We start from the raw sequence: 26,932 nt of genomic DNA, 5'->3' as shown, positions 1-26,932 counted from the left end.
AGCCGAGTCGACTTGGTGAAAGATTTTCGCCTTCAACTCTCATCATAGATTTTTACTCAACATTTCTACCTGGTGTAGAATTGATCATGATAATTCGAGTCTAACAAATATGCCATTATGGTTAGCAGCCTTTGAGGTAAAAATGCCATTCCACGCATAGTACTTTTGTTATTCTTGCTAACAATTAATTCAGGCGTGGGCAGTCGCACGAGTTCGTATTTCAAATGCATCGATATCGAGTCCCTATTGTTAACATGTACCCAGCTCCTAAGAAGTCCTACTTTTCACAGTGCAGTCCGCAACGTTCACAAAAGAGTTCACGAAGCTCGTCATGGTAAAGACCCCTCCGAAATGGGAGGAACCAATATCGACGACCCTGAAAAGAACAGTCGATTCGTTAAATACTTCAAGGACGAAATCAAAGAGCAGTTCTGGGGCAAATCGCCACCTAGAAAATAGTTGATATATAATTGCGGTGTAGCAGGATATGCTCGCACTGTTTTCACGATTATAAAGGGAGTTGGGTCAATGACTTTGAACGAACGGCGAACATGCATTTCACGGCGTTTGTGGAAACACTCTATACTTTCCGCATTAAAGTACACAATTATACAATATAATTACTTCTCCTTTTTTCCTATCTCCTTATCTTCTGCGACAAACGATACATTTTCAGTTCAGGCAAACACTTGGCCTTTCGATATTCCACCGGACATTAAATTGGGCTCTGAGACTGTTTCTTCGTGTCACTTGGCTCTCATTCCGTCCGAATAGCAAATTGGCCTACACTTTTCTATTCGCTCCTATGCTTTCAATGCGCTGGACTGGTATTGTGTGCTCACACATTCTGCGTCTTTTGACTCCTCTTTACTTCGACCTGAGGTTGCTTTCGAGCTCTTAACCTGTTGTCAAGTACCTATATACCAACTTGTGGCCTGTCGATAAGTAGTGTTCATTTTCACAGCATCGCCCTGCATAATCCCGAATGTTGAATAGCGAAGGGCCTCATAGGATAACGCTCATCATTTGGTCCGACGTGTGAGGGATTAAATTCAGGTGCGACTGTTCGCCATTCGAGAAGCAATAGCCAAGCTTCATCTGATGCTCCAAAACGACCTAGCTTCCGTTGGAGATGTTACTCGTGCATAGCTCAATGACATGAACTTCTCTTCGGCTTGTTGGCAAGAAACGGTAGGTCATTTCTTATGTTGTTCAGGTTTAGAGGGATACAGGGGGAAGAAACACTTGCCATACGCAGGCTCACACCAATATTTTATGGTGTGTGATCTATTTAAGTGCAAGAAGATTGAACATAGACCGATTACTCACCGTGGCTTTCTGTCGCCGCACCATCATGTGGGACGTGGAAGCGATGGTCCATATATTATGGTCTACATTTCTTTGAGAGGTAGAGCTAGCTGTTTAGTTACCTAAAAGTAACTGGTGGATGTGGGAATTCTACGGAAAAGAGTGTGTGCGATGGACTGTCCATTGATTCATGCGGGTCAGAACGGCCGTTATTGTATCTGAGGTACTAGTAACTTCTTCTGCGCAACTCCACTAGAGTATATAGATATTGAGTTTAATTATATCAGATCCACACACCATCTAACGACAACAACGTTGATTCAGAATCGATTTGAATAACTGCGATTACCTACGTTCTTTGTGTAACAACTGCGTGTTCCCCTCTGGACTCGTCTCGAACGCAGCACCAGTTTGAAGTCCACATTCATAGGAGCAAAATGTTGATCATGTACCTAGGGGATAGGATAAACTGATCATGTCTTTCACGTAGAAAAGATAAAAAACGTGTAGCTCTCCTGCCCGCATCCCTCTCCTTAAATTTGTCACAAACTCATCAAAACTGCTCCTACCATCACGAAGGGATCAAAAAAGATAAAAACATACAACAGTAGGGATTCGCTGGTGGTCACCCACCCAACTACTAATCTACCGATCTGAAGCTTGTGTATGGCAGAGCGGACGGGATGCCCAATTCTCTTCAGTCTATGGTCGTATGTTTTTGGGAGGCGGTGTTGCGGGTTTATGTTGGGGATGCAAAAGGTGGGAAAGGGGATGTGAGAGATTTGATTCGTGTGGTCAACCAAGGATGAAGCTTTTGGTAGGCAGAGGGATTTGCGCGGTCACAGAGGTTGAGGGGGATCGTAGGAACACAAAAGAAACCTCGATTTGGTCTGGTACTAGCTATCTATTTTCGTTTCAACCTGCTTCAACCTGTACAATAGGTACCCATGTCACTGATTGAATTTGTCTACGAGTGAATACGCAGTAAGCTGAGCTGAAGTAATGATTAATAGCGTATGAAAACGCTATAAGATTAATTGATAATATACTATAATCATAATATAGATATCTTAAACAATGTCAGTTATAGTATTTCATATAGATTTTCAATATAAAATGTTTTTTGAATTTAAAAATTATTAATTAAGATTTTTAATAAAATTTATGATAAAAAAATATTAAAATAAAAAAAGATTATTGATATTAAAAATAATTATTTAAAAAATCCTAAATTGAAATTTAAATTTAAAAGATTTAAAAGATTTAAAAGATTTAAAAGATTTAAAAGATTTAAAAGATTTAAAAGATTTAAAAGATTTAAAAGATTTAAAAGATTTAAAAGATTTAAAAGATTTAAAAGATTTAAAAGATTTAAAAGATTTAAAAGATTTAAAAGATTTAAAAGATTTAAAAGATTTAAAAGATTTAAAAGATTAGATAGTGAATATTAAAGTCAAAAATTATTTTGGGTTGAAACATTCATATGAAGTCCACGTACTCTAGTCAGTATTATTAAATCAGAAATCCAAGAATATAATTTTCTCACCTTTTCTATCATTGATACTATTCTCCACTGCGACCTGCCAACTCAAAGGAAAATCGGTGTATTACAAACAATGTCTCTTACGATTTTTCTCTCTGGCATTTTTGCTCTCACGATCTTACTTGTATTAACCTCACCTCGCAAACTACGGTTTCCTGACATCCCAAGAGTTGGCAAAAAGGCAGGCTTCTGGAACTTTACCCGCACTGCTGCTAAGAGAGAATTTGTACTTAACGGACACCATATCGTGGACGAAGGATATCATAAGGTATGGTCTTATTGTATATTCAAACGTTCCAGGATAAAACAAGCTGATCAGACGCCACATAGTATAAAGATGAGGCCTTCATTGTTCAAACGGAGGATATGGAACGCCTCATCCTCCCTCATAAGCTCCTCGCAGAACTAAGAATGTTACCACAAACAAAGCTCGATCAGTCTACTGCTCTCATAGAGAGATGGTTGGGCCGATTTAGTGGTGTAGATATTATTCTAAAGAGTCGCCATCACTCTGACGTTTGCAGAGTGCAACTTACCCAGAATTTGCGTAAGTGTAACAGATCAAGCTTCTGTAATCAAAAACCAAGGCTAAAATTCATCACAGCTCAATTTATACCAGATATGGCGTCAGAACTTTCATTTGCGATGGCTAAATCTCTATCACATTGCAATTCGAGAGGTTAGTGAACATACTTGTTAAAAATCATCATATGTCTTACTATCAAATCTAGATTACACACCAGTATCCACGTACGCATTTGTATACTCAATGATTCTCGCAGTATCCTCACGAGTTTTTGTTGGCCTTCCGCTTTCCCGCGATCAAGATTGGCTTGACACCATCTCTGCATATTTGAATGAAGTGGTTTTCATCGCCAATACACTTCGTCCATATCCTCGTGTACTGCGGCCATGTTTACGAGGAATACTAGCGCCTGAAAGTCGCATGGATGCTATTCTTGCAAAGGCACTTGAAATTTTAGGACCAGCTATACAGGAGAGACAAAAGACAGGCTATGAAGCCAATGATCTATTAGGATTTCTCATCTCAACATCGGAAGTTGTCAATCCAAAGGATATCATTTTGAAGCTTTTAGTCTTGAATTCTGCTGCAGTTAGTTCCTAATTTCCGTTCCAGTTTTTAATCGTTCATTTTACAAGCTAACCAGGCACCAAATAGCTACACACCTCTACAATGGTTGCAGTCCATACACTATATGATCTCTGCGAGAGACCCACCTACATCCCTGACTTGCGTGCTGAAATCAAAGGTGCCTTGGAAGAAGATAATGGATTATGGAAAATTTCCGGCATGGGCAAATTGAGGAAATTGGATAGTTTCATGAAAGAATCTATGCGATATAATCAACCTAATGCTCGTACGTGTATCTCAACCACTTGGACATACTATGTTACTAACAAGTCCCTCTAGTCTCATTCGACCGCATAGTCCTTACGCCGCACACCCTCTCTACCGGCCTGCATCTCCCAAGAGGAACCTTCATATCCATGGCTGCCTCCTCACTATCTCGAGATCCCACATACTACACCGGACCCTCCTCCCCCTCCACATTCAACCCCTCTCGCTTCTACCAATCGCTCGCCCAAACACAGACAGGCACTCCCAATCCTCTCCAAGAATTCACAGGCATAGAACCTGGTAATCTAGCTTGGGGAAATGGAAGACAAACATGTCCTGGAAGATGGTACGCGGGGGCCGTGATCAAACTTGTTCTAGGATCAATATTGGAGGGATACGAATTGAAGTTTCCAGAGGGAGTGAGAAGACCAGAAAATGTCTACTGGAATGCAGGGATTATGCCGTGTGTGAAGCAGGAAATACTTTTGAGGAAGTTGGTATAAATAAGGTTGAATAAACTAAGAGTCGGCCAAATTTGGCAATTTTCGGAAGAGACATTTGAAGACATTAAGACACGAACCGTAAGTCAATGGTTTTTGAATTCTGTAGATTCGTATAATGGAGGAATGTTTACCTGCAACCTTGAGGTTAAGAGCTGCAACCAAGGTTGCATTGACACCTTGACCTTGAGTCTTCATGGGCAGCATAGTGAAGAGCTGCTCAGCACTTTCTCTCGGCATATGTCTCCATGAATTTGTGTCTATGGTTATTGAGATGTCAGCACCACCTGGGCAAGTGCTTTTTGAGCGGAAAAGAGAACAGACATCCTGGACGAACACAGACAACTATGATCCCTCCTTTTGACAAGTTCAGAGAGCTGTGCATACTATAGGGCGGTCGCTATTTTGCTCTGCCCATATGCAATTGTGAGAGGGAAACCAACAAGCCACGGTGGTCCATGGGCTTCGTAGAGTGCTTCGGGGCTTTGATTCCTCTCAAAGTGTATCCCTCGATGTTGTAGTCTTCGAAACAGAACAGGGAGGAAATATAACCATTACTACCCATGTTTATGATTCGAGCTCTTTCTTTCGCTGTCAGTCTGTGCATGATTAGGCTGGTGAACAAGAAACTCCCAAGGTAGTTAATTGCCAAGTGAATTCCAAACCATCAATACTCGTAGACCCAGTTCAAGCCTTGGGATACCACATTATGTCACTTGTAGAATCCCATCGACCGTCCTGTCCAAAGAGAAGACTTGACAAGCCTTGTAGGGGGATATTACCTAGTCACATGATGGTTTCCTTACTGGTGGCAAGATTTCGGTGCGACTGGGCCATGTTCGATGATTTAAAGGGTAACGAAGAGCAGTTCCAAGAAATGCCATACGCTGAGCTTTTGATTCAAAATGATATCTCAAAGATTACCATGGCTCGGAAGCGATTCGCTATCCGAGCTGCAGGGCCATCTCAAGAATGCAGGGTGTATGAAAAAGGCATCTAAGTTCTTGAGGCAGACAGACCCCTAGATTAAAAACCTGATAATGTCTTTGTTAGGTAAATCGCGATATGATTCAGGCCTAGACGGTTCGAAAGAAAGTTAGCTACGTTGTCGCAAAGGCACACCCGGTATGAATAACCCGACAGATGATCCAGATTCGGTTGTGAAAGATCCTCTCCACGTTTCTAAAACAAAGTATATGTATCCCCTTGAGTTCATAATAGGGGTAGATAAAGAGATCTTTCTTCATTGAAGAACTATACTATCAGCATTTTGAAGAAGGTAAGGTGTCTGCAAATCTAGAGTACCCAGGCTGCTAGGTATCTAGGTACTAGGCAGTGGTCAATACTAACTTTTCTAGCTAACAATTTCTGCCATCCACCGCCTTCTACTTAAAGTGTTCATGATCCCTACTTCAACGCTCACTGAATGACGATCCAAAAGCTCCATACACACGCGACGCGATTTGATCAGAATTATTGAAGGAATTCTTTCTAGTCTTTCAAGCTGGTAGAATCCAATCTGAATTTTACCATCCTTCATTATCATATGCTCACGTCATAATTCCATCTCTGTATACAAAATGCCACTTTCCGATAAAGCTTTGACGAGCGCACTCTCCAAGACTGTTCGCGATGTATTTCACAGCGACGAGAAAGATAAATTAAGTGTACGATTCATTAGAACAAAAGTAGAAGAAGAATACGAATTGGGGGATGGTTTCTTGAATGAAGGGAAGTGGAAGGAAAAAAGCAAGGGAATTATTAAGGGCGAAGTTGTAAGTTCACTCTGAGTTACAGCTATTGGGTTTAACAATCAATCCTAATCATCAACTGCAGGACAAATTGATGCAAGGAGATGAAGAAGAGGAAGAGGAAGAGCCTGTGAAGGCAAAGAATATCAAGAAAACCCCTGCCAAAAAAGCTACACCTGCTGCGAAGCCAACGAAACGATCTTCTGCCGAAAAGAAGGCACCCCCTCCAAAGAGACAAAAGAAAGAGAAAACTCCCGTTTCTGAATCCGAACTTTCCGAGCCTGCGGAATCAGAGTTATCAGATATTGGTTCCGAAATGAGCGAAGACGAGCCAAAAGCGAAACCAAAGAAGCAAGTTCACAAGACTGCCAAAGCTGATTCAGATGATGAAATCGGCGACAATGAAGATGAGGTAGCATCCAAGAAGACTAAGAAACCAGTAGCGAAAGAGGCGGTAACTTCTGGCTCTGAATTATCCGATATTGAATCGATCACTCAACCCGAGGCAAAATCTCCTAAACCCTCGTCTCCAAAGATCCGCGATTCATCCTTATCCTCTCTCCCAAAAACAGAAGACGCCGCGGGCAACGAATCTGACTCCTCTGCCATGTCTGTCGTTCTCGATGGACCTTTAACCACTAAATCTCGTGCCAAAAAGTCCAAATCTACTTCGTCCAAGCCCTCTAAAACAACAAAGACTGCGAAACCTAAAGCCGCGAAGGCCAAGACCACGGCAGAACTTACACCCAACGAACAGTTGATTAAAACACTTCAATCGCAACTTGTCAAGTGTGGAATTCGCAAAATTTGGGCTTTCGAACTGAAGAAATATGAAACAGAAAATGAGAAAATCAAGCACTTAAAGAACATGCTGACGGAGATTGGTATGACTGGACGTTTTAGCGAAGGCAGAGCCAGAGAAATTAAGGAGATGAGGGAATTACAGGCAGACTTGGAAGCAGTAAAGGAGGGCGAGAAAGCATGGGGAATGGGAAGAAGTTCTAGAAGAAGTGGGAGTGGTGTTAAAGAGGACAAGAAGAAGAGTGAGATCAGTGATGATGATGATGATGATGACAAAAGCAAGAGCGGCAGTACTAAAAATGATGACGAAGAGAGTGAGGATGATGACGATGATGAGGACATGGAGGTTTCTGTTAGGGCTAGAAGAAAGAATGATTTGGCATTTCTGGGTAGTGAGGAGAGTAGCGATGATGATTGAGCGGTTTGACTACTGATCTACCTTTTGTCGAAGGGTTTGTACAAATTAGGGGGGAATTTGGAATGGAAATGAAAATGGGAGTTACATGGTATGAAGGTCATGGTTATGATATCTTAAATGCTATTGACGGGTCTGCATTTGTATATCGCATAAGGGTTATAGGATACAATATACCTAATATCAAGTGGCAGAATTATACGAAAAGAATACAAATATTTTACTTTGGACCCTCAAGTTGAGGTTTGCGTCTACATTTTAAAATGAATTCGAAATGGACTATGAATGTATTGAAGTATCACATGAGCTCGTGTGGCAAGTGCAATTGGGTATAAAATATCATCGATTGTAACTTTTAAAACACAGGTCTTCTTATCCTATTCCTTCCTTCGGGTATATGAAATCCTATTCCTCCACAATACATCTTAGCATAACTAACCTAACCACCTCTCACTGATTATTAAAGGTTGGAAGAAACGAAAATCCACCAAAGTACATGGGGGTCTGATGGCACATAGCTTCTGCGTTATCGTTGTGTCTCTCCATTTCCACACGAAGTTGCTCAGTAGCTTCAACAAGCCTTTGCGTTGTAACTAATTTTTCTCTTTCAAATTCTGAAATTCCATCTTGTGGATAATAAATGGGTGATGTGCAAGGCAAAGGAGGTGGTGGTCTCTGTAGATGCTCTGTGTGAGATTGTGGTATGCAAGATTCACATAGCGGTCTTGGTGGCGCTTTTCCTCTATATCTTGGAGCAGATGTTGGTTCTGGTGGAGGTTGATCCGGAGCCCGAGGACCTTGAAATTGTGGAGGCGGAGGAGGTGGTGGAGGTGGATTTCCAGGTCGAATGCTGGACCTATGAGAGGAATGTCTTGGTCGCGGTCGTTCTTGCCTCTCACTGCGATTTCCATCTATACTCATAGCACGGGAACTTCCGGATGACTTGCCAGAACGCGATTGACTATATTCCGATCTCGATTTGGCGTGATGTTTACGTGCGACTCGAGTTGCGTGATCGTCACGTCGCAGGACGGATGAAGATTGTTGGTTTTCCTTTGTTCTATGCAAAACTAGAGCGCTGCAGGATGCAGCTTCTTCAGATGGCTTAAACAAAACTACACGGTTATCGGGCTGTGGATATTTGATTGTAGATGCCGAATTTCTCGGTTGCTCAAATGGCACCAAAGCTTGTTGTTCATGTTTATATGGAACTACAGCTTTGCGCCATGATTCTATACGGGCGTTTTGATCATTCGGGAATTCAGGAGCGCCTGATAATCTTTGTAGATGCGTGTTACTGGAAGCCACGGGTCCACGTTCGGACGCATGCACAGAGGCAGGAGCTTTAGAGCTGGAAGCTGCTGATCCGAGGGCTCTATTCTGGCTATCCGAACCCTTACCGCTGCTGGAAAGGCCCTTGAGAAGCCTCGCTAGTCGGCCCGGCTTACTTGAAGCTACAGATCCACTGCTGGATTGTGCATGCGTGCCGGTAGCGCCGGGTCGTCTTCTCTTGTTATAGTCATCCACAAGTGTATTGGTTGTTTGAGTCTTCGGATCTTGAGGTGTAAGTCGTCTGGGTGAAGTTGTTGCACTTTTAGAAGATCGATGTTTGGTCGATTTTGATCTCGTATCTGACACGCTTGAGGCTGCCGAACTTTTAGAAGATCGATGTGTGGATGATTTGGATCTCGTAGTTGGCACTATTGAGGCTGCAGATTGTACTGATTTTGGATGGCCTCCACCCTTAGGCCTGAAGGACTCTTCTACTGTAGGCATGTTTTGCTTGAATACTGGCTTTGATGTTATGGTTGATTTTGAAAGTCTTGTTTTCGATGGAACTCTTGATGCTGAAGTTCAAAAGAGAAGGAAAAAGCAAAGCTGGAAAATAATGGGGAGTTGAGCGTTTAAGTATCCAAATCGAGGGCAAAATTTCTGAGCCTTGAGATTCATATACTATTGAAATGAGTAATGATTCCGTTTCATTAAGTTCGACATGAAATGACTAGAGTTCAATTAATGAAAAGATTCAAAAGATTCAAAAGATTCAAAAGATTCAAAAGATTCAAAAGATTCAAAAGATTCAAAAGATTCAAAAGATTCAAAAGATTCAAAAGATTCAAAAGATTCAAAAGATTCAAAAGATTCAAAAGATTCAAAAGATTCAAAAGATTCAAAAGATTCAAAAGATTCAAAAGATTCAAAAGATTCAAAAGATTCAAAAGATTCAAAAGATTCAAAAGATTCAAAAGATTCAAAAGATTCAAAAGATTCACAAAATGAAAATTCATCCAAGAAGCCTCATTTTCTTCTCTTTTTAAACCCAAATATCATTATTTTAGTAGGACTAGGAAATCACTATTTGAAGAAATAAAACAATCTGAACTAGTACATACTAGACCCCAAATATCATTTTTACTAATCGAGGTACTAATACATGAAATGCTGTTATATGGGGTTATTACCGTAAAAAGACTATAAAATGTTCATGTATTCATGATTACTCATGTTGAATATGAGCTTCAATGGCTCATAAAATACATAGCTTTTGGCTACTTAAAGCTCGACTTTTTTCAATCTCCATTTCAATTTCGAACCTCTACATCAAAATTCAATCTTCGATCAACAATATCAAAGTTCACACCAAAACCAAGCCGTTTAAGAATTGTCCGGTCATCAAACTCAATTTCGGCATTCATTTACCTACCAAGACAAGGAACAGGTCGAAGAATGTCTCGCACATATGATCATGGAAATCCGCGTAGTCTAAGTCCCATGGTGGGAGAAGATCAGCCGCATCGAGGCTCAGGACCTGTCTACATCGATCCATATGACTCTATTCCTGATGTTCAATCTCAATATCCGCATGCTTCGAGTGAAACTAGATACGGTACGCAACATGGCACTCGATCTATACGTGCGCAGCAGGGATACGGAATAGATCCACCATATCATCCTTCCCAAAATTCTGGGTATGGTTTCGCACCCTCATCCTCCCGACATACAACACCAGCGTACCATCCTCAACCTGTAAACATTGGCGTCCATGTGAGAACGACTCGATATACGAATTCTGGTGCGACGCATTCGCTTCCACACCATCCTACCACGATTGATGCAACACGCATTCCACCTCCCTCCGCTAAGATGCTGTCATATTACTACTTCCAATTTTATTGTAATAATGAAAGGGATGCAGTTTACAGTCTCAATGCGCATCTGAAGCCGGATCAAAATTATCCAAAAAACATCATTTTTGCCAGAACAGACAGACCCAGTGCAGGTGCAAGCGCGAGGTACAATCAAGCGACTCATAGGCGTGCGGAATATTATGAGAGAAGGACAAGATAAGGATATAGGTATTAATTAACAGGAAAATTTGATTAATCAGCAAGACACATGGAATAAGAGCTGCGGCGTTATCAGAAGAGCAAATCATGAAGCGAGTGATAGATGGCGAGTTGAGGATATTGATCTCAGGGATTGAGGAATATGACAGGAATACATTCATAAAGGAATCATACATAATACTTAGACCTAGAACTCAAAAATCGATGACATTACAACTTCCCATCCTTAAAAGCTCTTTCGAGTCAGGTTTTGAGTCATTTTCTCGAGTCATCATTTGCAGATTTTACCGAATCATGCAATTTCTTTTACCATGATTCTCAAAATGCAATCCAGGGACTCATAGACTAAGTAGATTCTAGCTACTTAAGAGCGCAGATTGTCCAAAATTTATGGTCTGCTTTTCTTCACCCATTCCAACCTCACAACTTCACTAACTTTAAGTTTTTGATTTGAACCTGGATATTGTAGCGTCACAGCTCAAACTACCTTCAAACAATAATAAACAACGCAACCGAGACATGTCTGGCGCCTGGGAGTTCACAGGAAATAATCCTGAAAGCCGTATTGAAGCGAGAGAAAGTCGAGGCTCCGTAGGAATGGATCCACCACAACAAGGCGGTTGGCGAGAAAGACAAGAGGATCCGCCCAGTCCATCCCCAAGTGGCCGCGGGTACGGGAACTATGCTCTATCTACTAGCTCGTATTCCATGGCTCGACCTGAACAAATCACGCCTGGACAACACTTACTTCTTCCTAAGCGTAATAACCAGATTCGGTCTAACAGCTCAAGGCCAAGAGCCAGAAATCAGCGAGATACAGCGCTTTTGTCTTCAAACCGTGTGCAAAAACTTCATACCGCCTGTAATACACACACTAAAGTCAAACATCACGAGAATGCACCACCTCGATATCCAGTCCCGACGTCCCAATTACCTCCCCCTACAATTGTTGTGGCACCGGTTACTCCTACTCCAGTCGTCAAAGAACTTCATTCCCTTCTTACATCCCGTGGAAGCCAAATGTACCCGGGTTCATCATCTTTACGGCATAGACGTTCAAAATCAGCTCCGTATAGTGTTCGCAAAGGTGCCCAGAAAGCTGCAGATAAGAGGTTCGATAGAGGTGATCCGTTTACCAGCTATGAAAACTCTGGGAATAAGGAATTAAACCAGACAAACTTAATGGAGACTCGGGAAGAAGATATAGGAGTAATGGAGATGGATTTTAGTGGATTGGAAATTTCATTCCGAAAAAGAAAACTGCAAGGGGAAGGCAGGAGGGTAACAGGGAGAATTTGGATAGTGGGAAAGACAACAGCGAGGTCAGTGGAGGATAGAAATGAATCACAGGGCTGGGATACTATTAGCAGGTGTCTAGGAGTGTAATGAAACAAGAAACTAGGGGGATGATGAATAGTTGTTAGGCTTAGGAATCAGAATCGATGATATTATCACTTTACAATTTTTCAGTCATTTCCTGAATCATTTCCATTCATTCTTATCAATCTTGAACTTTGAGAACTCACACACTGCATGAAGTTTTGTTCATTTAAGGATTCCTTCTCTTCTGATTTTCTGTTTTGCTTTCCCTCTTTTTATCAACAACAATCAAACTGCATCAACATTCAACATCAGATTTAAGAATCAACACTTGGTAACAACTTTCCCAATCGTTTGAGTGGAGACCAGATCAAACCAGCACTAAAAAATACCGGTAAAAATTGGAGAATGTCTAACGCCATAGAAAGATATCAAACACAGGCCGAATTCCAGCCTCGTCGTGATGACAACTTTGAGGTAGAAGATATCACAGACATTGAGGATAACTACCATCCAGTTCAATGGAGAGATGGACAATATACAAGCCAGCGACCTACATCTACCGTTCCAAATTATGGCACTAGATTTCGTCCGTCAAGTGGCGAGTCAGATGCTCAATTTCGAGAAAGAAGACGTGACTATGGATCAGTTCCTACTTCTTCTAGAAGTGCCGAGCGCAATCTCCCCCGCTATACATCTGATCAACGACAGTATGGAAGACAACCGAACTCTTTACACATCAGGCAGCCAGGAGAACGGCCATTTTCATCCGCAGCTTATGCTACACAACGTCGGTATCGAACCCCCTCTCCATCACCGCCTCCACCGCCTCCACCACGTATTAGAATTAGCCGTCAAAGTCCTCCCTCTTCGCCCCCTTACTCAGCTTTCCGGAGTCAAAGTACTTTTACACCGGCCACTAGATTTCAAACGAATCCCGGCTTGCCATCTATGCACCATAGAAATGATTACACGAGTACTGCGAGACCAGATCAATATACTGATGCTCGGGGAGCTCAAATACCTAGGTTTAGAACAGCTGAAGGAAATGATGCGTACAGAAGATTCTTGAGTAGCTAAGCTGGAGAGATATAAAGAAAAATTTGAAGGCATGATAGGGATAGGTTAAGCATATCAGACAGTGTGCTGACAAGAGGTGCATGAGAAAGTGGAATGGGAAGGCAAAATGATGTAAAACGGGGGGGAATGTTTCATTTGATAGGAGGGCATAACAAATAAGGTAGAATTAGGAATATCGAATTGGTGGATATTTGGGAGTGTTGAATAGTCTTTAAGATTATGAATCAAAAGCATTGATGTTACAAATTTGTGTGTATAACCGTGTAGCAGAAACCCCGAATCAAAATTTCAATCGTATTTCAGAGGTTTTTGATTTCAAAATTATATTAATAAAATTAGAAGTTTATGCGTGATTGTTTTCATCAAAAAGATTATAAGACTACAAAACCACATTCTAGAAGCTAACTATGAAATTGAGTGTATTAAAGTCATTGATTTGCATTTCTCTCCCTCAACCTCAAATTTCTTCATCAAGATCAACACTTTCGACCATCAATATCAAATTAGATATTTAACGCAGTTTATCAACCAGAAGCTCGAGGCGCAAAAAACTAGGCGGTGGAAAACACGAAGACGGAGACAGAGCAATGAAAGGACAAGAAATGAAAACAAAGAGCCGATGAGGAAGAAGTGGTAGAAGCAGAAGAAATGGATATGTGAAAAAGGTACGAGATGATGTGACGAAATCAGGAGATCAGTCATAGAAATTCGAGTCATTGATATTACACATTTGTGCTTGTTGCAACAGTGAAGTATATATGACTTCATCAGTTTCGATTATTCATACTTGATGTATACACAGTTTGCGGAGTCATAAATCTTTTGGCTTTTGTTCACTTAAGCGTTCAGCATCCCTCCAGATGCTGTTGATTTCTGCTTCTCTTCATTAACAACAACCATCAAAATCAGAACTTTTCATCAACATCCAGAATCCACATCAATACCATACCATACCAATACAATGACGCGTAATCCAAATGGACAAACAAATCTAAAAGAGACTCCTCGAGAACCCAAAGAGCAAAGGGCCATCGTGCAAATTGACGATTTCTCTGAGGATTTTATGTTTCCTGACGGCCCATCTAGCACGTCATTCCATGGAGTAAATAATCATCACCCAGCCCGAGCTCCATTCGCTGATCGAGGATCAAATACCACGTCTCAAGCTTTGTCCATCGAACTCGAAACTCAGATCATTGAAGAAGAAGATCAATACACAGACCAGGAACCCGCTGACAGCGATACGTGGTCTACGGCAACATTGCAGTCGGATGAGGAACCTGCGCCCAATAATCAACGCGAGAGTCAATACCGATCCCGTTCACCATCACCATCACCACCATCTCATCCCATTTTTGTATATCCGAACAACACACGTCATCATCATGAGCATCATGAAACTCATCGTCAACGATATGATTCTGATTTGGTACCCCTCAGTCAGCCCGAGGAACAAACTTCTCTATCTGTGACGTGTGTGACACCAAGCTCTCATTGGGCTCTACGCATTCCAGAACGCTATGCATGCCGACCTTCTCGCTATTTTTTGTCGCATTACCAATTCTATGATTACGATTCAAATTTGAACGAGCTTCTGTGTCTCAGGGGGGATTCCAAAGAGCTTGATTATCCATGGGCAATAGCTTGTCCTCCAGAACGACCCATAGTAGACAGTGATGAAATTTTGGAATGGCGAAGGTCAATAGCCATTTTTCGGACCAGGACAAGATCGTTGGATCGCTACATGAGATTTGAAAATGCGGAAGAGCATCGTATTTAAACGCAATGAAGGGGGTTGAACATGTAATGGAGAGCAACAAGTACTGTGTTAAAGAATGAATGATGGAATTGAGAAATGGCAGTTAGTCTTGGATAATAAATCGATGATATTACAACTATACAATCTTTTCCCTTATTCTTGAGCCTTTGACCTCCATTTTTTGCTCTATTCATTTGTGAATCATATATACAATAACTTCGACAGTCATGAGATGATTTCCAGGAAGCTATTTGTTAGTATATAATGACTTTGCAATCATTTAAACCATTAGTGGGTACATGGATTGACGGGACACTTCCCAACTTCCAAAAAAATTAAAAAATTCATTCTTCAATTGTTTGATATCAAAACTTATACTTTGATTTTTTCACATCTAATAAATGATTGGAATAAGTTTCAAGATATCCCATCCGATATGTCAAGAGATATTCACAAGTCAATTTTTGTAGTTGTATGATCATAGACACAATTGTGTAACATCAACGCTTTTGATTCATAGGCCTAAAGAACAATCACTGCCCCTTGATTTCCACTGGTTCTTTATCTCCAACCTCGCTTTGTTCGCTATAGCTTCATCAAATCGGATACCTGCCTGTCTATCCTACCCTCTAATAGATATCTTTCCTTCCCCCTAAATCATTTTGCTTTCCCATTTCACTTTCCCAAATATCTCTTGCCCACGTATCCCTCACCGGTGTACCGTATGACATGCTCATTCTTGAAAAGTCGCCCGTTCCAGATCCAATATTATCTATCTGACTTCCACTTCTCAAATATCTGTTATACACATCTTTCCCCCCAGCTATTCTAAATCCAATTCTTTGGGTTTCTTGGGCTACGGTCTCTTGAACTGATCCTTCGCTAGTGGGATAGGCATATCTGTGGTGGTATTGATATGGCTGATCCTCTCCTCCGATGAGACTTTGGCTACGTGGATTTCCATAATCGTATGTACGAGATATTCTTCTACTTCCTTGTCTTGGCAGTTAAAAGAATACCGGGCTTGAGGTTGGTAACTTGACATATTAAGCAGCTCCTCCTTGGTGTGAAGTTCGAAGTTGTCGATCGAATATCGAATGTTGATATGTAGATGTAAGAAAAGAAATAAAGATCGAAAGAAGCCGTACTTTAAGTAGAAAAAGATAGAATCAATCATTCATCTCCCACTTCTCCGTCTCCCGTTTCTACTTCTCTATCTTTCACTTTTCCATCTTTCACTTCTCCGTCTTTTGCTTTTCTATTTCCTATTCTTCTGTCTCCTGTTCCCATTCCTCTTTTTCTCATTCCTCCGTCTCCCACTTCTTCGTTTCCCGCTCCCATTCTTCTTTCTCCTACTTCTCCTTCTCCCACTCCTCTGTCTTCTATTTCTCTGTCTCCCACTTCTCCCATTCCTACTCCTCCTTCTCCCACTCCTCTGTTTCCCACTTCTCTGTCTCCCGTTTCTTTTGCTCCCATTCCTTCTTTTCCCACTCCTCTGTCTTTCATTTCTCCGTTTCCCACTCCTCCGTTTCCCACTCCTCCGTCTCCCACTCCCCCGTCTCCTACTCCCCCGTCTCCTACTTCTACGTCTCCCGTTTCTACGTCTCCCGTTTCTCCTTCTCCCGCTCCTCCTTCTCCCGCTCCTCCTTCTCCCGCTCCTCCTTCTCCCGCTCCTCCTCCTCCCGCTCCTTCCTCTCTGGGGTTTTCGGTTTTGCTTGTGTCTTTGGAGGTTCCCACTTTCTCCAGACCGAAGTTTTATGTACTGGTCTTAACAAATCGCACAAAGAGAATACAACCGGAAAAAATATAGAGCAAATACTTGCTGAAAGTGCCAATTTTCTCTCGAGGTTCCATCCAGCATTGATTATACCGAATACAGTATTTATCAAAGAACTTCCACCAAGATATATAGAGATTATAAAATATGCTCGTGAAGACGACTGATCTGCGTTCTGAGAAATCTCTAACGTCCAGAACCAAATTTGAAAGAAAGATCCTCCAACAAGTAAGATCAGATCAACGCTGATCGAACCATTCACCACTATTGTGGCACCATTGTGGGATATTCAATAAACAATACAACATTGAAATATGGTTGCAGTGGGAAATTAATTGGTTGAGTTGTGGGTATAGTTTATCGTGTTGTTGTTTGACTAAAGAGAGCTGGAATATGGTTCACCAGTTGTGCCCTTCGTAAGGCGTGACTACCTTGTAAATTGGCGCTAGTACCAATTAGGCCATAGCTCCCTCCCGCGGAAACTGACTACTTTCAACATACAATATTCATATAAAATATAAATGGAGTAATATCTAAGTCTAAAATACTAAGAAAGTCCTGCTTATTTTAATTTGAAAGAATATTAGAAGTAAGAATGATGCTTGTAAAGGTAATCAAAAGTTCAGTTAAGTGTTTTTGAATTAGTGTTATTTTAGGTTAGTAGTAACGATTCTAATGATTCTAATGATTCTAATGATTCTAATGATTCTAATGATTCTAATGATTCTAATGATTCTAATGATTCTAATGATTCTAATGATTCTAATGATTCTAATGATTCTAATGATTCTAATGATTCTAATGATTCTAATGATTCATTAAGTGAACGAATGAAATCGAAGCAGTATATTATTTAGCAACAATCTCATTTCTTCATTCTTTACTGCTCCTTCTGTAGGTTCGTTCTGGAACGCATTCTCAATATGAGGAATCATGAATCCACGAACCTTCTACACTCATATTTAATGTGAGTAGTTGCAAGATCATCGAGAGAGCCCTGACTTGCTCCAATAATCTTCTGAGCATCACTCAAAAGATGGCATGAAGAATTCAGTTTATGTAATATCATCGATGTAAATTTCCTAGGTCTAAATATTGTTCACAGCTGCTCCGTAAGTGCATTCAAGCTACTCCCATACCCATTACTCAGAGGCTCAATAACCCCGGCGCTGTCTCTGAAAATGCTTTCTCTCTTCACGGTCCTCTTGTTCCTCTATTTCCTTTGCCTTTCTCTCAACAATCACCATCCTTTCCTTATGTATATTACCTCTTTTGCTCTCCACCTAGGTTCTTTTCATACTTCTTGTCTAAGTGATTCCTATCCTCGTAGATATTAGCTCTGAGACTTTTCGCTCTGTCTTTATCTACCATATTTTTATGCCTGTTTTTACCTCCACTGCCACGACTTCCAATATCTCTTATCATACTCCTTCCCTCTCCGACCTTTTTCTCTTCTTTCTTTACCTCCACCTCACCGTGTTCCTGGGTAGGAGCTCTTTCTCCTCCTTGAACCTGGGTTCTCGAGTCTGCCTTTGCTTGGTCTGTTTTGGAAGACATCTTTGAGCTAAAACTGGATAGCAAAAATTTGTATCTGAAGAGTATCCGAGGTCGGTTGGAGTGGATCGTATTTTTATCTTGAAATCGGCCTAGATGATGACTTTCGAGTTGCTTTAATATTAATCCGACGTTGGTTTTGGTTCTGATGCGATGCTGAGGTGGATATTGTAATGTGTTTTGAAGATGGGTGTGTTGAAGTCTTTCGAGTGTTGGTTCGATTATCGATCTGAATGTTTATTGAGAAGTTTGATATTGATGTCAAGGATAAAGAGAAGTAGAATCGGCGGGTACGAACAAGCGGGAACTCAACCCTTTAGTAAACGAATGCTGAGAGATTCATGAGTCCTCGTTACGCATCTTCTTCTGATATGAATAATCATAAATCTATGATTCTTGGAACTAGTTCAGTCAGTATACACAGTCATAAAGTCAAGTCACTAGTTAAATCGACATCTATGAATCGATCTCACAATTCTTTAAACAACACCCAGCAGATGACTCGAGATCTGGAGGTTATGTAATATCATCGATTTCTAGTTTCCAGGTCTAAATACCTTCCATTATCCTTCACAAATACACATTATGCCTTAGGATCCTCAATGTAATAACCTGCCTTCTTCCTCATCTCCGACTGAATTTTTCTCTCTGCCTTAGCCGTCCTTTCCATTTGATCACTCATCATATCAGCATATGCTTTTACGCGTGAACGTTGCTTAAACCGCGGTCCAGACCAGCCATTCATGAGAGGTTCTAATCCGTCATCCGTTGATTGGATCGAGCCTGAATTGGATGACCTTCCGCTTGAGTTTGAGCCATAAGACTCTTGACTTGAGACCGAGCTGCCAGATGTGCGGCTTGAGTATGAGCTCACTGACGAACGGCTCGAGCCTGGGTTAGAGAATACTCGACTCGGATTTGAGCTCACCGACGAACGACTTGAGCCTGATCTGGTAGAAGCTTGGCTTGAGTCTACTCTGAAGAACATTCGATCCGAGCCGGCGCCTGAACTGGAGTGCGTCTGGACGGAGCTTGAACGCGAGTGAGATGACATTTTTCGATTTGGTGGGTTCGGCAATACTTTGAACTTTATTTGGCTCCAGCTTGTATATCGAATTGAATATTGGAATTGATTTGACGTCGATTTTGATTTGATGTTAATGTTGAGGAAATTTTTTAATCTTGACGTGGATAAGAGAAGTGAAATCAAGAGCATGAATAAAAGGAGAGTAAACCCTTAAGTAAACAAAAAATGCATGCGCAATGAGTCTCAGACATGTGAATTTCGGTAACAATATCGTCAGGTCATCCTTGGCTCGATTCATAGTCGTAAGTAGGTATGAATGAGTCCATTTTACGTTATTCCACTCTTCTATCTTAAGGCCAACCTTCGAATCAACAGAACTTATACACATTCAATATGGATGATCCCTAACCCATTAGTTCTATCCCCCGAGTATCATAATCCACAAGATTCGCTCTTTTCTAAAGATGGGCAAATTCAACTAGATTCGAATTCAAGAAGGAAGATGCTTTGTTTATTCGCCTAGTCATTCGGGATATATAGCTACTAGCCACATTTTCACATCGACTCATATAAATCACAGTCTTATGTGGTAAAAAGGGAAAAGTGTGATAAAATCACAAAAAATAAATAAAAAGATAAACAGTGAGTGAACGTTTCCAAATAAAATATTAACGCCATCCATCAACTATAGCCCCTCAAGATCGCAAAGAAGACCACATTATCCACACCTCAAACACCGCCATTTATATATAGATACCCCGAACTACTAGACCCCCTACCCCGAATTCCCACCTCCAATTTCTCTTCCTCGCTTTCAAATACCCATCTGTTTCCCCCTCAATATATGATCGCTTTTCCGTAAATCCTCTTTATCCCATACCCAGCCTGACCGAACCTGACTTCACTTACCTTGATATGATCTAACCATCCAAGCACAAATATCCCACACCCCTTCCCACCCAGCTAAGCATCAATATGTCCACTAGGAACTAGGAACACCAAAATAAACACTTATCCATCCTATTCTCCAGTAACTCCACACTTCCGCTTCCACCTCTACGCCCCGCAGGTGTACTCAGGAAAGAGGATGGAACATTTTCTATTCTCCTTTCCTCTTCCGCCGTTCCACCAGTCGGTGTACGGACTGTTGGGACACTCACTCCAAGAATGGACTTAGAAACATCTCTTGATATATCGATTGGTATATCTTAGGAATACTTACAATGTTTTGTTGGAGATTGAAGAATCAAAAGCAAAGTTCTGATATCAAACAAATGAAACCCCGGACCCTCCACACTTGAAGATTTCACACTCGAAGGCATAACAAACTATTTTTGTTTCAACAATCCCACGCACAATCTCCACTGATCACATCACACATCACAATTTGGAGCCGCAGCGGGAAAATTTTTCTCTCGTCTTGTACTTTCCTTTCTTCACTCTTCACTCCACTTGATTTTTCTTTCGGTAAAAATACACACTGCCAACACTCCACGATAAATCTATCGGGTAAGTACCCAGACCGACCATTCATTCTAAAGTTGATTTTCATCCAGCTGTATTCTTCGACCCACTCCCATCCATTTTAAACCCCATCCACCCTCCCACCTAGCATATCCATCCATCGCTAGATGAACGCCAGTCAAAGTTCATCCACAAACATCCCCATCAATATCATCGATGATGTCTCCTGTGTTCGATGACTTTTCCCAAAGAATTCCATCAAAAACTTCCATGCATGCATGCATATCATGTACCATCAAAAAAACGAAGAGATCTAAAAGCAAGAAAGAGAAAAGGAAAAAGGTGTTCTATGTACAGATCGGCCGACGGTACTGATCCATTCGTTACTCGCAAACATTGACGTTAAGCTTGACATGATAGGTTAATACATCATATAAAGCTCAACTGGTGTAAATCGTGTTCAGTCGCTTTCACAAGCACAGAATCATATCATGTGATTGCAGTTTTATTTCCGGCTAAAATGCCTTCGTGTGGTAGGTATCGCATAGCCGCAGTCGGATTTCGCTCATTAAGGGGAATATTGAACCAAAGTATTCAAAGTTCGGCATCGTTTTGCCTGATGAAATAAGCCCTAGTGTTTTTGTTAGTTTTAATTCCAGATTCAAAATTCAAAATCATAAAAATACTCACTTGCAAGCCTCATATGCGGACCAACAAATAGCGGTACTAGGCATAGTGGTAACCACTCTTGGTTTAACACCCTTGAAGAAACCACCGAATCCTGCTCTTCTATGAATGACCCGGCATCCCTCCACAAAACCACTGACATTCCTTAATTCCGCATCAGTCGCTGTTCCTCTGGTTTGTAATAAAGTCTTAACCACATCCATGGGTGTTGTGAGAGCAGCCGCGAAACCTCCTGCAACCGCACCAGCTGAACAATGGGTCCATGGGTCGTATTTTTTAGTTGGGTTCATGAAAGTCGACATCGATTCGTATGCGAGGAATTGGAGAGCAGTGAAAGGAACTGTCATGGATAGGGTGGTAGGATAAGAAACATAGAATGCGCTAAGACCTTCACTTCGATAAACGTATCTAGCACAATCCATCATTGATTTGTACATAACTTTCGAGTTGTGCATTTGCATGCGCTGTTTGATAACTGTAAAATGTCAGCAAAAAAATAGAGAATGATGTAAAATGCGTATCATACCATCGAAAGGGTTCATGAGGGCATCACTTGCAATGGTTGCGCAAGCCCCACTAGTAGCTATTCAGTATTAGTAAATGTGAAAAACTTGGACTTTTATAAAAACCAACCAGCAGCAAGAGGATGGTGAACACCAGCTTGGTTTCCTCCCATTACGTGCTTCACAGCTTCATAAGTAGCAAAATAAACAGCGTGTGCAGGTCCTAAGCCGCTATCAGTATTCTTCCGTGCTTGTTCGATTCGAGCCAAACTGACCAGCTCCCACAACCACACTTGACATGCCCCTCCATAGACTGAAAAGTCCCTCTCCGGTAGCTATCCGATATCCTCCTTGTATGACACCATTGTAGACTGCGGATGGGGTAGGGTTGAGAATTTGCATTCGGGTCTGCCTCATATCAATATCGGTTTTCAATTTCATCTGAGGGGCAATTCATGTATACCTTGATTGCATCGATCGGGTACATAACAGTATGTTCCTATAGGTCCATCAGTATCGAATGCAAGGAATCCCGTAGATTAGAAGAGCGTACCGCGATTCCGGCAAAGGCGCCCGCAGCCATATTCTGGATTAACGAAAAATTTGGTGGGAGAGATTCATATCTAGCCAACAAGGTATTAGTGATTTGCGCCTGCGACCCGATGAAACCAAGAATCCAATTGCCCTCATCGCCATAAGCACATACTCATCATATTCCTCCAAAGGTTCTCCGCCTGGCTTAGCCATTTGGGCTAACGCCGCAGATCCTCCTCCAACTTGAGCTGATTGAAGAGCCAGGTTGTCGACTTCCGTAGAATCAACAATGAATGTCGCTGGTCGATAAAGATACACAGTGTGGAAATCGCACAGCTTCTAATCTAATAGAAGTTTTTTCTGCGATCAAGTCGTGGTTGTGGTTGAAGGGGGGGAAGGAAGAGGGGTGGCGGGTTGATTGGTAGATATCGATTTTTAGTTGAAAACAAAATAAAAAAGTGGTGATGCTGTGTTTTTGTTTCCCCCAAAGATCCGAGATACGAATTGAACAGGGGTTTCTTTGGAATAAAACCGGGACCGAGGTACCTGTAGCTTTGTACAGAGTTGAGACAGCTTGATTGCTTGATTGATTGCTTTTGTACGATAGGACCAAGAGACTGTACAGAATAATTGAAAGGGAGAGAGAGGAATTCTCAAAGGAACTCTGTTGGAATTGGCTGGATCTTTTGAAGCAAACAGCAAAGTACCTTGTAGACGATCACAACGAGAAAATCAGATAGAAATGTTTGAACCAACCATGAATTAAGAAAACTCTCTGTCAGTAGGTTAAGGTTACTTAGTCGAATTGAAGAAAGTCTTTCATTTAGATTACATATCGAAATCCTCAAGATCATTGATTTACATCGGCAAAGAACAATTGAAAGATAATACATATTTGAATATTACGTATCGCCATCGTAAAGTCCAATTCTTTGTTATATTCCACCTCCGCTTTCGCAGTTTTACAGCCTTTGATCGGAACTCTCTGCTTATTGTCTTGCCCACTGTTGGCTGAAAGCTTCTTGAGCAGTTCCACGGAGTTACCGCTTTATCTGACAAGAAAGATGACCCGGAACTTCATAAATAGTATTCGGGTCTTGCGGCTATGTAGATATTACTGTTATAGGAACCTGAGTATCTGACGGATTCTTCTGTCTCTTTTCTACTCGTAGAACCGACCTATTAATCAGCTAGATAACGTGGACCATCTAGACAATCATCTAGACAGTCATCTCATCTAATCTAATCATGAAGCGATCCGGCTATTCGGTACATGGCTATCTACTACTCTATTACTCCTATTACATACGAGTACGTGTGTACAGATTAGCAATACAATTAAAATTCATGAGATAGTTCAATCACTCCCCACCATCTATCTGGATAATCCTAGGGCATTTCCCCTTATCGTAGCTCGCGCATCTATCCAGTTCGCATCAAACAAGATGTGGATGAAAGGAACATACATTTACCGGCAGAAAGAAAACGGTCAGAGGCGCAAGCGCGCAACAAACTCAAGCACGATCCCTGAATATTACAGTCCCAGCCACGTGATATTCATGCTATCAGACGATCCCGTGGTTGGTCGGCCCGAGAAATTGTGTCGTCCCCAATCTTAAGGTAGGAAGTTCTTTTCTTGTTCAGTACTTTGTAGGGAACCTCTAATCACTGGATTGCGTTGTCCCAAGCATTGCGTGAAATGGATATGCCAGGCGTATGGCAGCAGCGCGAAACAATTCCTTTTAATCATATGCAGCAAAGTTGTCTGCATATGCGATTCTCAAAGCAGTGAAAAACCATGATCACAGATTCATGAGTGAAAGACATCAATTTAGCACAGAGGAAACCCATCCTGTCAATTTTCTGGTCATATTTCTAGTACCCAACGTGCCTTTACCTCTCCTCTATTCACGAGTTAAACATACCTACCGAATTTGAGATGGACATAGTGTCTTTATGTACCTCGCATCTCTCGAGTTTATAATTGTATATGAACACAGCTCTTTCAAATATACAGCAGTTTGGCTTTTGTTTGTACGACATTCTTACTCAAGTGGTAAAGCGAAGTATTCATTGTGCCAACATGACTATCACAAACACCAAATCTGTTACCTTCTAGCACGCTTCGTGCGGTGGATTTTCATAGATATATAATAGGTATCTATCATTGCAATTTGTCACTTGCGATTTGTATCATAGAGCTTATTTCACCTAATTCCTTCCAGCCAAGATCAAAATCTCAGACACTCATCTTAATTGGTTTCCTCCCAACCGTCACACAAAACGGCTGGGTAAGTCTCGCGCCTCCACAGACCTCCTCATACGCCTTCGGAACATCCACACCCACCCTCTCCAACTTTTCCATAACAAACCGACTCCCATTATTCGCCATTTCTTGCACAACAGCACAAGAACTATCCGCTATCATCTTTGACTGCCATGATTGCTCGAATGCAAAATCCTCCTTGATATCTTCTAGATCATATTGTGCAAATAATTTAGGGAGAGCTGGAATCCACCTATGAGAGTCAGAATTGAGGAATCTGAAGCTATATGTAAATAAATAGAGATGCGAAGATATACCTGAGATCTTTGATCTTTGCCTGCACATTAAGGATCTTAGCGACATGTGGTGCCTCTTCGCCATTTGGTCCCTCAGCGATACCGCGATTTGGATCAAATTCACCCCACTGAATACATCCTCCCGGACCTACAACAATTCTTCAGTCACCCTTTTCTTCTCACCTACAACGAAGGAACAACGTACGTAACAATTTCAATGCATGAGTAAGAACTGCACTCGGGTCTCCATTCATCACAACACCAAGCCAAAGACGTAAATGCACGATATCGAAGCTTTCTAACAACTCTTCAGGAGGTTCAACTTGGAGACTATCCATAACTTCTAATTTCACATTCGAGGGTAGGTAATTTGGATGTGGAAATTGAGCGGAGGAGATATCGAAACCGCATATTTGAACTGTGGATGGGAGTTGCCGAGCAAGATCCAAAGCCCAGATTCTATGCAAGGAGCGATATTAGACATTGAAATTCGAACAACCCAAAAACTGTAATAGATCCCACAGTTCGAAACAACATACCCGGTACCGGTCCCTAGATCAGCAATCCGATAATTCGTCTCTGGGGGCGGAAGAGGAATCGATGGGTGCAAAAGATACCCTAGCCCATCTTTCCAGAGATAATGCTGCAGATTGAGCCTGCTAATTGATCAGTAAAGATACATGTCTCGCGGAATCGCACTCACCGAATCGAAGCGTGCATGTCCCGAACCAGTACATACCCTGGATCTTTCTCCATTTCTGCTGACGATCCAGTTGAATTCTTTCCAAGTGATATCTAAGGAGGTACGCAACGAATATAAGCGTATTCACACCTCCTCCCACATATACAAGCCAGAAAACGAAACCAGTCTTTTCACTCGACCAGACTACCTATACAAATATTCAATTTCAGTCAAGATCCACTTCCCATAGAATCACATCTAAGATACATAAATCGAATCTTCAGCTGAAATACTCGTACGAGCTGAAATAATCACACATGACCCGACAAACGAACCGACCGATAACTATTATCGAACTCAATGTTACCAGCCCGGATAGATTATAAAAGACGGTTAGAGGGGTGCGTAAGCTGATCCAATTGTTTGGTTTACTTGACATTTATATTCGATCACTATTTCATGCCATTTGTTTCACCAAGGGAAGTCCTACCCAGGTATCTAGATGTAGATGACATAGTTATATATATACCAACAAGAATAATAACCAAACTCCAGAGATTCGAAGCCATTCATCCCCCGCGCCAGCCCGATAACCATACACTTTTATTGAATCATCCGAATCTTATATCAAATCAGAGAAGATAGAATACTTAGATATATATTTATAAATTCAACCCAACAAACCTCACATCTCCCCATAACCAAAATCCACACACCAAAATTAATCCCGAGGTTTCCCCGCACCAAGATCTCTCTTATCACCCTCGGCAATCTCATCTCAAAAAACATCCCTGACCACCACCACACCACCACCACACCAACCCACCCATCATCTCATCATCTCATCATCATCGTACGATAATCCTCCCAAAACCCTCCCACCACCTCACCTCCATCCAAACCCTCATGCCATTTCTCATGCACCCACCGCAATTGAGAATCGCATTTTCCCATTTCC

The 26,932-nt window shown here is 41.5% G+C and overlaps 14 protein-coding genes across 14 annotated transcripts; 7 read left to right on the top strand and 7 right to left on the bottom strand.

Annotated features, from left to right (window-relative positions):
• Nucleotides 1-109: 109 nt before the first annotated feature.
• Nucleotides 110-459, top strand: EAE98_007325 (uncharacterized protein; the record flags this gene model as incomplete). The annotated part of the gene is made up of 3 exons (XM_038954948.1): nt 110-136; nt 194-211; nt 265-459. 3 exons carry the CDS (start codon nt 110-112, stop codon nt 457-459), a joined length of 240 nt encoding a protein of 79 aa, XP_038808598.1.
• Nucleotides 460-2,924: 2,465 nt separating this feature from the next.
• On the top strand, nt 2,925-4,714 carry EAE98_007324 (uncharacterized protein; the record flags this gene model as incomplete). The annotated part of the gene is made up of 6 exons (XM_038954947.1): nt 2,925-3,119; nt 3,182-3,398; nt 3,456-3,530; nt 3,583-3,965; nt 4,032-4,230; nt 4,284-4,714. The coding sequence occupies 6 exons, from the start codon at nt 2,925-2,927 to the stop codon at nt 4,712-4,714; spliced, it is 1,500 nt and encodes a 499-aa protein (XP_038808597.1).
• A 15-nt stretch (nt 4,715-4,729) lies between these two features.
• On the bottom strand, nt 4,730-4,951 carry EAE98_007323 (uncharacterized protein; the record flags this gene model as incomplete). Its single annotated transcript, XM_038954946.1, has 1 exon — nt 4,730-4,951. The coding sequence occupies one exon, from the start codon at nt 4,949-4,951 to the stop codon at nt 4,730-4,732; it is 222 nt and encodes a 73-aa protein (XP_038808596.1).
• A 1,214-nt stretch (nt 4,952-6,165) lies between these two features.
• On the top strand, nt 6,166-7,885 carry EAE98_007322 (uncharacterized protein). The gene is made up of 2 exons (XM_038954945.1): nt 6,166-6,486; nt 6,548-7,885. Exons 1-2 carry the CDS (start codon nt 6,292-6,294, stop codon nt 7,679-7,681), a joined length of 1,329 nt encoding a protein of 442 aa, XP_038808595.1. The 5' UTR covers nt 6,166-6,291; the 3' UTR covers nt 7,682-7,885.
• A 243-nt stretch (nt 7,886-8,128) lies between these two features.
• On the bottom strand, nt 8,129-9,454 carry EAE98_007321 (uncharacterized protein; the record flags this gene model as incomplete). The annotated part of the gene is made up of 1 exon (XM_038954944.1): nt 8,129-9,454. One exon carries the CDS (start codon nt 9,452-9,454, stop codon nt 8,129-8,131), a length of 1,326 nt encoding a protein of 441 aa, XP_038808594.1.
• A 951-nt stretch (nt 9,455-10,405) lies between these two features.
• On the top strand, nt 10,406-11,026 carry EAE98_007320 (uncharacterized protein; the record flags this gene model as incomplete). Its single annotated transcript, XM_038954943.1, has 1 exon — nt 10,406-11,026. The coding sequence occupies one exon, from the start codon at nt 10,406-10,408 to the stop codon at nt 11,024-11,026; it is 621 nt and encodes a 206-aa protein (XP_038808593.1).
• A 518-nt stretch (nt 11,027-11,544) lies between these two features.
• On the top strand, nt 11,545-12,411 carry EAE98_007319 (uncharacterized protein; the record flags this gene model as incomplete). The annotated part of the gene is made up of 1 exon (XM_038954942.1): nt 11,545-12,411. One exon carries the CDS (start codon nt 11,545-11,547, stop codon nt 12,409-12,411), a length of 867 nt encoding a protein of 288 aa, XP_038808592.1.
• A 342-nt stretch (nt 12,412-12,753) lies between these two features.
• EAE98_007318 (uncharacterized protein) lies at nt 12,754-13,425 on the top strand (the record flags this gene model as incomplete). Its single annotated transcript, XM_038954941.1, has 1 exon — nt 12,754-13,425. One exon carries the CDS (start codon nt 12,754-12,756, stop codon nt 13,423-13,425), a length of 672 nt encoding a protein of 223 aa, XP_038808591.1.
• Nucleotides 13,426-14,386: 961 nt separating this feature from the next.
• EAE98_007317 (uncharacterized protein) lies at nt 14,387-15,205 on the top strand (the record flags this gene model as incomplete). The annotated part of the gene is made up of 1 exon (XM_038954940.1): nt 14,387-15,205. One exon carries the CDS (start codon nt 14,387-14,389, stop codon nt 15,203-15,205), a length of 819 nt encoding a protein of 272 aa, XP_038808590.1.
• Nucleotides 15,206-16,040: 835 nt separating this feature from the next.
• Nucleotides 16,041-16,229, bottom strand: EAE98_007316 (uncharacterized protein; the record flags this gene model as incomplete). The annotated part of the gene is made up of 1 exon (XM_038954939.1): nt 16,041-16,229. The coding sequence occupies one exon, from the start codon at nt 16,227-16,229 to the stop codon at nt 16,041-16,043; it is 189 nt and encodes a 62-aa protein (XP_038808589.1).
• Nucleotides 16,230-16,357: 128 nt separating this feature from the next.
• Nucleotides 16,358-17,045, bottom strand: EAE98_007315 (uncharacterized protein; the record flags this gene model as incomplete). Its single annotated transcript, XM_038954938.1, has 2 exons — nt 16,358-16,924; nt 17,004-17,045. The coding sequence occupies 2 exons, from the start codon at nt 17,043-17,045 to the stop codon at nt 16,358-16,360; spliced, it is 609 nt and encodes a 202-aa protein (XP_038808588.1).
• Nucleotides 17,046-19,098: 2,053 nt separating this feature from the next.
• EAE98_007314 (uncharacterized protein) lies at nt 19,099-19,569 on the bottom strand (the record flags this gene model as incomplete). Its single annotated transcript, XM_038954937.1, has 1 exon — nt 19,099-19,569. One exon carries the CDS (start codon nt 19,567-19,569, stop codon nt 19,099-19,101), a length of 471 nt encoding a protein of 156 aa, XP_038808587.1.
• Nucleotides 19,570-21,600: 2,031 nt separating this feature from the next.
• EAE98_007313 (uncharacterized protein) lies at nt 21,601-22,943 on the bottom strand (the record flags this gene model as incomplete). Its single annotated transcript, XM_038954936.1, has 8 exons — nt 21,601-21,637; nt 21,697-22,168; nt 22,220-22,276; nt 22,327-22,419; nt 22,472-22,604; nt 22,660-22,695; nt 22,750-22,819; nt 22,903-22,943. The coding sequence occupies 8 exons, from the start codon at nt 22,941-22,943 to the stop codon at nt 21,601-21,603; spliced, it is 939 nt and encodes a 312-aa protein (XP_038808586.1).
• A 2,026-nt stretch (nt 22,944-24,969) lies between these two features.
• On the bottom strand, nt 24,970-26,048 carry EAE98_007312 (uncharacterized protein; the record flags this gene model as incomplete). The annotated part of the gene is made up of 5 exons (XM_038954935.1): nt 24,970-25,249; nt 25,314-25,440; nt 25,498-25,751; nt 25,832-25,948; nt 25,996-26,048. The coding sequence occupies 5 exons, from the start codon at nt 26,046-26,048 to the stop codon at nt 24,970-24,972; spliced, it is 831 nt and encodes a 276-aa protein (XP_038808585.1).
• Nucleotides 26,049-26,932: the final 884 nt, after the last annotated feature.

This window comes from Botrytis deweyae (genome assembly GCF_014898535.1).
Source record: "Botrytis deweyae strain B1 chromosome Unknown BDEW_017, whole genome shotgun sequence".
Taxonomy (NCBI): Eukaryota; Fungi; Ascomycota; class Leotiomycetes; order Helotiales; family Sclerotiniaceae; genus Botrytis; species Botrytis deweyae.
The sequence above is the reverse complement of the archived record's forward strand: the minus strand, read 5'-3'. Positions and strand labels throughout refer to the sequence as shown.

Coding starts and splice junctions, on each gene's coding strand:
- EAE98_007322 (XM_038954945.1), top strand. CDS start 6,292: ATGCCACTTTCCGATAAAGCTTTGACGAGCGCACTCTCCAAGACTGTT. Junction 6,487..6,547: donor GAATTATTAAGGGCGAAGTT/GTAAGTTCACTC, acceptor CATCAACTGCAG/GACAAATTGATGCAAGGAGA.